General features: G+C 29.7%; 1 protein-coding gene across 1 annotated transcript; it reads left to right on the plus strand.

Moving 5' to 3' along the window:
• The first annotated feature begins 4,648 nt into the window (after positions 1-4,648).
• LOC107003275 (hexokinase-3) lies at positions 4,649-9,636 on the plus strand. The gene is made up of 9 exons (XM_015201578.2): positions 4,649-5,470; positions 6,660-6,810; positions 6,919-7,101; positions 7,528-7,602; positions 8,152-8,307; positions 8,399-8,497; positions 8,581-8,708; positions 8,801-8,882; positions 9,013-9,636. The coding sequence occupies exons 1-9, from the start codon at positions 5,199-5,201 to the stop codon at positions 9,400-9,402; spliced, it is 1,536 nt and encodes a 511-aa protein (XP_015057064.1). The 5' UTR covers positions 4,649-5,198; the 3' UTR covers positions 9,403-9,636.
• The last annotated feature ends 591 nt before the right edge of the window (positions 9,637-10,227 follow it).

Below are 10,227 nucleotides of genomic sequence, written 5' to 3' on the forward strand. Positions count from 1 at the left end.
AAAGGATATTGATTAAATTTGTAGTTTCAAAATGTATTTTAGTTATTTTAGATACTTTCTCTGTTTCATTTTATATGACACTTTTTGAATTTCAATTCAAATAAATATATTTTTTTGTCGTAATTTTTCATAGATCTTTTAAACATTTGAAATTATATCAATTATCATGACTTATAAAGTTATAATACTTTTTACGTAGTTTGAAAATATATAACTCATTGTAAAAAATTTGAAGACTCCATGCACAGATTCCCGATCAAACTTAAATTATTTGATTCTCGAAAAATGAAAAGTGTCACATATGAGACAAAATAACAATTAGCTTATCAACACTTCTTTTTACCAAATACATCAATTATTTTTTATCACTTTTAATATTTTTATTCACACGTGTAACTGCTTATTTATAAACTTAATTTCACAACTTAAAACAGATCAGCTCATCCAAATAAGCTTTTAAATTAACTAGATTAAAGCTTAGTTATGATATAATGCTTACAAGATGCCTATTATTTCTAAGAGTAGTTATAACATTTATAGAATTTTTTTGAACAATAAAACTTAAAAATAATGTCAGTATGGGAAATATAACAAATTTGCTAATTATTTGAATCTGATTTCGAAAATATCATTATTGATAGTGAAATACAACTCAAGTTTTCTACTCAATTGTAGAAAATATAACTAATTTTCTCCTCAAAATTAATAGACTTTCAATAATTTATTTTTATCTATATAAAGTATATTTTATCATTGAGATTTCAAGTACCAATAATTTTTAATCAAAAAGATTACACCTACCTAAAATGATTAAAACAGCTCAATTATATCTAATTGCCTATCATGTTCACCCCCACCCTCCAAAAATTAAAATCGAACATACAAATATATTTCTCATAGAAAGATAAATAATCTTCAAGAATCCAATATCAAATTGATTTATATCCACATAATTTTTTTTGTAAATTTGATATTAGACTACACGTTTTAAAAAATAAATCTTCTAAAATTTTATTGAATCAAATACTGTCACATAAATTAAGAATTGTAATATAAAAAATATTGATGTTTACAAAGACATGCTTGGAAAGAGAGAATACAACTTCTTACTCAATCTTTGAGCAAAATGAAAGTATATATATAATCATAATAAAAGGTTGATTGGAAAAAAAAAATTAAGTAAGAGTTTTGATTATGAATTTTCAAATATTTTTGGGAATTAGATTTGAATAAAGATAGATTGTAGTTTCAATATGTATTTTCCCATCAATTTTGGAAACACATTTTACCTTTTTTTAATATAATAATATGATTTATATTCATGAATTTTAAAACTATAAAAATTATCATAATTTTGATATAATATTATCAATTTCAATAGTAAACTAGATATTACAATCATGTTTACATTACAAAAAAGTACAATAAAAAAATATTTAGTTTCATGTTTTTACATATTAACCAAATGCTAGGTTTTACCTTTTTTTTTTTTTAATTATAAATTACACATTGTTCATTTCCTTTTCTTGGAATTTTGTTTGGTGGTTCATGTATATGGTGGAGGAGAGTGTGGAAGACATAAGAAAGAGAGAAAATAGTACAGCTATGGGGTTGCATTCTATTGTCTTTTGTACTGTCTACTAACAAAAATGTAATAACTTTTTTTTTCCCGATCTTAATTTATATGATACAGTTTTACTCGATAAAAATTTGTAGTTGAAAATAAGTTATTATATGATTATAAATCATTACATTAAAAATAAAATAAACATTTTGAAATTAATTTATTTGTAAATATATAAACGTGTCATTTTAAAAAATCTATTAAAAATAAAAGTGAGTCATATAAATTGAGACGAATATCTATTCGCTTTTACTTATCTACTATTGTATTCCGAAAAATATTTTTTTTTTTAAAAAAAAATTTCTTCTTACTTTCCATATATAAGAAAGAATGGTTAGAGCTGTTTTATATTTTACACTTACGATTAATTACTTATTTTTCAAATCATTTTTAAGATCTATCAATTTCGAAAATAACTTTTCTACCTTCATAAGGTAATAGTAAAATCTGTTACACTTTGTTCTTTTCATATCCTATATAGTGGAGTTTCACTGTATATGTTATTATTATTGTTGTAATACACTAAACATAGCCCTAATAATACACATAAATTTCAAAAACAGTCTTTCTATCTCAATTAAATAATGCTAAGATCTGCGTACACTTTACACTCAAATAGCTTGTGAAATATCTCTGAGCCTAGTATTATTGTTGTAATTCCAATAGCAACAATTAATATAAAACAACGCAATAAATCGTCATATTATTTTTTATTTTATTTTAATGAGTGTGTCAAATCTAAATATGATAAATTAAAAATAAACAAAGAAAAATATATTTAAACTGTTAAAACCTTTTTAATGCTTAGCTGGAATTAACGATACACAGCTGTCATTATGGTACGGTCCGCAGCGTAACCGCACCTTCCAACGTCGCCGTTTTTCCACATAATAATTATTTCTCTTTTTTTCTATTTTTTTAAAATTTTAATTTTTTTTAAATTTTCTTCTGGAATTTGCTGTCTTCTCTACCTACCCCCCTCCTCACCCCCCACCCCCCTATAACTTTTGAAAATGACCATTTTGTCCAAAATATTTTTAAAAATGACACTTTAGTCCCTCTTTTTTAAATATTTAATATGAATTTCATCAAAGTGGAATCTCACTTTGTTGGTTCTCTACATAAAAACTTGTGGGGTTAGAAGGGTATCTCAAGTGAAATTACTAAAATACCCTTTTATTTATTAATCATAGAACTTTTTTTTTTTTGGCTATAAATGCAACCTACTCAAAAATAAAAGATCATAAATTATAAAAATCCTTTTCATGAATTTTGGAATTATTAGCCGATGCATTTATGTTGATTTGAATTATTTTAATTTTGGTCTACCTTATTTATTTGGATTTGCTAGATCACCTAGAAGGGAATACACTCATTATAATGAGGTGTGTATTAATTAATTAAATGAATAAAAATATTAAAATGGTCAAATAAGGTTTAAATGAGAAAAAGTAATCATGACCTATTATTTCATATAAATTAATAATAACATAGAATTATAAATGTATATGTGTTTCATAAATTCATTTAATATCTTAAGTGGGTGATGAAATACTATGCGTAAAATATATATTATGTATCAATTTTTAAAATGAACTCCATTAATTTATTATGAAAAAAGTCATTTTTGTTTTACTCTCAAATTAATAAAAATCTAAAGAAAAATGGTCAAAATAAGAATTGATTGAGAAAATTTATCAAAAGAATTATTTCACATATTAATGGAATAGGATTATAAATGTATATGGTTTCTTAAATTCATATAAGTGACGTAATGCTATACGTAAATTGTGATAAAATATATTATGTAATAATTTTTTTAGTGAATTCCATTAATTTTGTTACAAAAGAAACTATTTTACACTTAAATAAATGAATAAAAATCTAAAGTAAAATGGCCAAGTAAGATTTAAATGAGAAAAATAATCAAAGACTAATTTCATATATTAATAAAATAAAATTATAAATGTATATGTGCTTATCAAATTCATACATATCTAAAATAAGTGACGTAATATCATACGTAAATCTTACTTAAATATATTTGTATCTTTTAAAATTTAATTAGTCCATTAAGAAAAATTCATTTTTATTTACACTTAAATGAATACAAAATCATAAATAAAATAGTCAAATAAGGTTTAAATGAAAAAACTAATCAAAGACTTATTCCACATATTAATAAACCAGAACTATTAATGTACATGTATTTAATGCAAACTAAATTATCTCAAATAAGTGATGTATAAGTGACATAATGCAAGTTAAAAAATATATTTTTTTAAAAAAATTTAAATAATAATTAAATACATTAAGTTATAATTTTTCAAGAACACATAATACGAAAAATCATCTTTATTTACATATTGATACAAAAAAAAAATAATTTTTACATTTCAAATCCTTTATAATGACTTTAGATCATTTCAATCAAATTTCCATTATTATATATTCAAATTAAACATATGAAAACTCCTAATTCCTAATCAGTTCCTTGTCTACTATTAAAAATAAAAGTAAATTCCTCAAAATTATTTTTTTTAAAAAATAAAAACTCTATACAACATATATAAAAAGATAACTTTAAAATTAAAAAAAAAAGTAGTATAAAGTTATTACTTTTAAATCCAAAACATAAAATGTAACCAAACTATAAATTATTTCACAAGTTTAAATTTAATTATATTAAAGTCTAAATCAAACAAGTTAAAATAGTAGTCCACTATTTAAGTGAAAAGAAAATAACAAGAGTCTCTATCAAACTAGTCAAATTTAATAATGAAACAAAATTACTTTATATATTAAGGTTAATCGCAATTAATTATAGTATTAAAAACTATCAAACTTAAATGGCAATTACCGTAAATATTCATCAATTTAATGTCCTATTTTCTCACAAAATTCCAAAATCTGTTAAATGTTTTTTCCCATTTTTCAAAAATGATCAAAAGAAATAAATACATCAAGGTCAAAATAGTCTTTTTCATTTCTACTATAAATATCAGACCTTCGCTTTCACAAATAACACACTCTCTCAGTACAAACACCACCGCCCTTTCTCTCTCTAAAATATTACCGGTCGTCGCCGGAGTAAATAACCGTCGACGTCGCCGGTGATAAGTCTCTCACCGGGAAACAGTCTCTCTTACAATTTCATTTTCATCAAACTTCGATATTTCAATAGACCGACGTTGTCATACTCTGACCGGCGGCAGTGGAGCGACGCCGGAGGAGAAGGAAGTAAGTTTCAGTTCCATTTCTAGTTTAAGTTTCAACTAATTTAATACGGCATCATTCACGGTGATTGATTACCGGAAAGTACGCCGTGTTTTTAGTTTTTTTTCTTTTTTAGAACAGTGAGCTTATCGGGAAAAGGAAACGGCGACGTTTAATAACTCAGGGAACATTAAACGACGTTGTTTTAGAGATATAATCAGTGAAGGTTTATTAAAAGGAGGGAGTTTTAAAACGGGGTTTTGTTTAAAAGACGGTGTCGTTTTTAAGGAAAATGGTTTGACTGATTCATTCTCGAAACGGGAGAAAGAAGAAAAGGAGAGGAAGGGAACGGTGTCGTATGGGGAGGTTAGGAGTTGGGTTAGCGGTGGGTTGTGCTCTGGCGGCGTGTATTGTAGCAGCAGCTATGGTGGGTAAGAGGGTAAACAAGAGGAGTAAATGGTTGAAAATGGTGAAAGTTTTGGAAGAACTGGAGGAGTCATGTGATACTACTGTTTTTAGATTGAAGCAAGTAGTTGATGCTATGGCTGTTGAAATGCATGCTGGACTTGCTTCTGAAGGAGGGAGTAAACTTAAGATGTTGCTTACATATGTGGATAAACTCCCAAATGGGTATGTATGCAATCACACTCTTGCATTAAAGTTATTTACTAATACTAGCAACTTTTAGTTCCTTGTTATGTTTTCATTTTTCTCTTGCCTCATTTGATTTGTGCTTGATTGCTTATCTGTTACGTTTTTTGAAAATTTATGTGAATGTTTATGTAGGTACATATATGGATGCTTATTTCACTTGTTATTAGATGAATATATAATACAATGTTCCTTTTTTCTCTTTATGATTGTTTTGTTTTCTTATGCTGATTTGTTTGTTCACGCGTTTGCTCGTTGTGTATTGCTAGGGATAATGTAAGCAAAACATTGGTCGGTTTTTTTTTTTGGGGGGAGGGGGTGGGAGTGGGGGGTTACAAGTTTTTTTCCTTGAAAGGAGGGAGGGTTTGTGTGAAAGATTGTGCTTTTGTGTTATATGGTAGTAGATCTTTTGTCTTTATGGTTTGATTAGGGGTGTTTGTGTTTGACTTTTTTTTTTTTGGATGTATTATGGGTTTAGGGTCGTAAAGTACGAGGAACAATGCAATGTACTCCTACTTTGTTCAACTAGTTTGATCACGGATAGAATTTGGGTCACTAGAGAATGTTTTTTTACTCTCTCTCTAATGGGATTTCATGACTTTTTCTTTAGATTTTTGTTCAAAGAATTTTTGATTAGATGAAAGGTAGTATTAGATCAGACTCTTCTTTTTGATTAATCATAATAGTCAATACATAACAGCTTTGAGTGTTACAGTAACTAATTCGATCTTAACATGTGTCTCCTGCTTGTTTTTTTTCTTATCTTGTTTCTTTGACTGCATGTGCACTCATTTGGTTATTTCATGCATGTGTTGGCTCTTAATATGAACATCAGGCATTGGATTCTTACCGGATCATCTTCCGGTTTTTTTGGACATAATATTGTTCTTGTTTTATTTCCTTTGGTGTAAGGAGATGTAATTTTAAAAGTTGATAATGCAGTACTAAAGAAAGATTTACTTATCTTGTCCTAAAAAGAGAAACTTTATAATGGATTTTCTTCAAGATCAAATGCACATAAATAGAATGAGGCTTTTCTGGTTGAATGTCTCTTGAGTTGGTGAAACAATTCCTCGCTCTGTGTTGCAGTTTTAATGCTGGCTACTTAGTTATCTCTAATGATCATATTTTTGTTATTTGATAACTAATTTTGGGCTTATGATTTTAGGAGGGAGGAGGGAACATATTATGCTCTGGACCTTGGTGGTACAAACTTTAGAGTTTTGAGAGTCCACTTAGGAGATCAAAGGTCTGCTATTCTTGGACAAGATATTGAACGGCAACCCATTCCACAGCACCTAATGACAAGCACAAGCGAGGTAGCTGAGTTTGTGCTTCTAATTATTTTATTATCTTCCTGCAAACAACAACTTTTTTATTTGATTTGATAGAGATCAACATTCGTTACCCTTTTTTATTATGTGTAGGATCTCTTTGATTTCATTGCTTCATCGCTAAAGGACTTCATTGAAAAGGAGGGTAATGACTTAGAACAGACTTCACCTAGGAGGAGAGAACTTGGTTTCACATTTTCATTTCCTGTGAAGCAATCTTCCGTCTCATCTGGCATTTTGATGAAATGGACAAAAGGCTTTGCGATTGAAGATACGGTTAGTTAAAGAGAGTCTTTGCTCTTGTATTCTATTTAGTTCAAAGTTTGTAAATGCCTATGACTTACCTTATATGAATAAAGTCATAATTATCGGTCTTGTGGGGTATGACTCTTTCCTTTCAGTGCATGCATGTCGGTAGGAATTTAGTACTGCTTGTCTTACTTAAACTGTACTGTACGACCATGCAAAGCTAACAGCTTGAAAAAGCTGTCTTCTTCTTTCGAGTCGTCTCAGTATTTCCTTTATATTACAAGTGAGAAATAGTTATCAGTGACGTGAATATGTGGTACGGATCTATGAACCTCATATGCATGCCCTTGTTTTTATGGTCATTGCTACGGAATTGTCAATTTACATATGTATCTTTGGATTGTCAATTTACAGTACAACTTTTTTTCTGTTCTCATGTTACTTTATTTGTAGATTGGGAGAGACGTTTCTGAATGTCTGCAACTAGCACTCTCCAGGAAAGGTCTAGATGTGCGGGTTGCAGCACTGGTGAGCACTTCCCTCTTCCAGTTTCTTGCTTAGACATATATCCTTGCTCATGTCTGTGAGACTTACTTTTGGATTCTTGCTATCTTCCACTAGGCTCATGTTATATGGTATAAGGCCCCTTTGTTTTTACTTTTAGGTGTTACTCAGAGCTGTATGATATGAGATGTTAACTTTTAAGCTATATATTTTCTCCACATAATAGGATAGTTATTTGTAGAGCTTATGTCAGTGAAGCTGTAAAATAGACGTCCTAACACTTACTTTTTGATCTCTGTAGATCATTAAAACAAAGAAAATGGGCATATATAGAAATTATTTTTTTTCTACTATCGAGTATCTTGCCTTCTTTGAATGTTCAGTCCAGGAAATCATTAGTTTATCACTAGTTTATGAATGTCTTCCCTTGTGAATAAGTTGGAGAATTACTGTGGTTAATATTTTCTCCTTCGTCTTACGTAGTGTTTTCCTTCAAATTTTAATCGAGACTTGATTAGTTTTAGCTCTTGTGCAATGGGTATTAGAGCTTATTGTTGTTGCATTATGCCCCAGATAAATGACACTGTGGGAACTCTAGCTCTTGGACATTATAATGATGAAGACACAGTTGCTGCGGTTATAATTGGGACTGGCACTAATGCATGCTATTTGGAACGGGCAGATGCAATTATTAAGTGTCAAGGTCTTCTAACTACATCTGGAAGCATGGTAATATTTACTTGCATATGTTCACATTTTTTTAGGCTTAGTTCTTTTTATAGAAGTTCGCTTACATGTTTTCCTACTTTCTGTATATCAGGTAGTCAATATGGAATGGGGAAACTTTTGGTCATCTCATTTACCAAGAACCTCATATGATATCGACTTGGATGTTGCCAGCCCTAACCCAAATGATCAGGTGAAGTCTCTATTTCTTGCAAACCCCGGTGTATTTTATGACTTGACACACTTCAAGCATCATATTTGAGGATTATGCTGCAGGGCTTTGAGAAAATGATATCAGGAATGTATTTGGGAGACATTGTCAGGAGAGTGCTCCTTAGAATGTCTAAACAGTCAGATGATTTCGGACCTTCATCTTCAAAATTAGCAGTTCCTTTCGTCTTGAGGTGCAACATGTTTTCTTCTCTCTTTTTCTATGAATATTTCTATGTGATGTCTGCAATTTAGTACTTATTAGTTTAACTGGAAATAATGACAGAACACCGTTGATGGCTGCTATGCATGAGGATGATTCACCTGACTTGAGTGAAGTAGCCAAAATCCTAGAAGAAGTTCTAGAGGTATACCCTTTTAATCTTCCTATCCTACACTTAAAATGATTGTGGCATATGATATTTGTCCGCTTGTTCAATACCACTTGGCGTGTTGCTTGCTTTCTTACTGTCTGATTCTTGGGCCCTCGACTTTCAGTTACCCGATGTGCCAGTGAAAGTCCGGAAGCTTGTAGTGAAGGTATGTGATGTCATTACTCGAAGGGCTGCTAGACTAGCAGCTGCTGGTATCGTAGGAATCTTGAAGAAGATTGGTCGAGATGGGAGTGGGGGCATAGCTAGTGGAAAATTCAGGAGTAATAGGCCAAGTCGGATGAGAAGAACAGTTGTGGCTATCGAGGGTGGTTTATACACAAGTTACACCACATTCAGAGAATACCTGAATGAAGCGATGGCGGAAATTTTAGGGGAAGAAGTTTCCCCATATGTCATTCTTAGGGTCATGGAAGATGGATCAGGCACTGGAGCAGCTCTTGTTGCTGCTGCAAATTCAGCCCCTGAGGCGGCGGATACAGTACAGCTGCAGTGAATAGAAGCAAATACTAATATATATATATATACATATATATATCTATACACAGCTTTGTAAATTGTAGAAAAATATCTCAATCCATCAAAAATGTAAAAGGGAGGTTGTGTATATGTGTCATATATGTCAAAATATGATATATTATATAGTCTAGGATATTCCCATTGCTGTCTTAGAAATGATATTGGCTCATTGCAAGTTGAAGAAAATTAATGGTATTGTTGATTTCAAGTCTTTGCCCCATTTCTTTATTTTGTTTATGTAAATACATAATCTTTTGAAATGCTCTCATTTAATTATTTTTTCATTTGTTTTTATGTCTTAAAAAACAACAATTATTTCTTTTCCACTTGCATTATTTTATGCTTTCATTTGTTCGATGATCTCTTATACTCGCTTACGATTTGAATCGAAAAAAATGTTTTGCTTTTGAAAAAAGTTATTTATTAGGTTGAACCAAGGAGTCATTTTGGCCATGCAAGCTTTTTTCCATAAAGCTTATAAAGTAAAGGGATTCTCTATCTAGAAGTTGACCATTTGCCTTTTTGTCTTCTTGTTTTACTTTATGATATTAATTGATATATTCGTGCTTCATATGTTTTATCTCGATTTTCTCGTTAATTTTGTTGATATAGAATATTAGAAGAATTATAATATGAAACTTAAGTATATAATGTGAAGAAAAAGATTGGAAAAAGAAGTACAAGTAAAATGTAGATTGTTTTGAGTAGATTCTTAATGTTATTTGGTTTGAGACTGAAATTATTATTAATTTAATTGAATTGTAGGTAAGAATTTAATAAATATCTAATTTTAAATTGAGAT

Source organism: Solanum pennellii, chromosome 11 (assembly GCF_001406875.1).
Source record: "Solanum pennellii chromosome 11, SPENNV200".
NCBI classification, from domain to species: Eukaryota; Viridiplantae; Streptophyta; class Magnoliopsida; order Solanales; family Solanaceae; genus Solanum; species Solanum pennellii.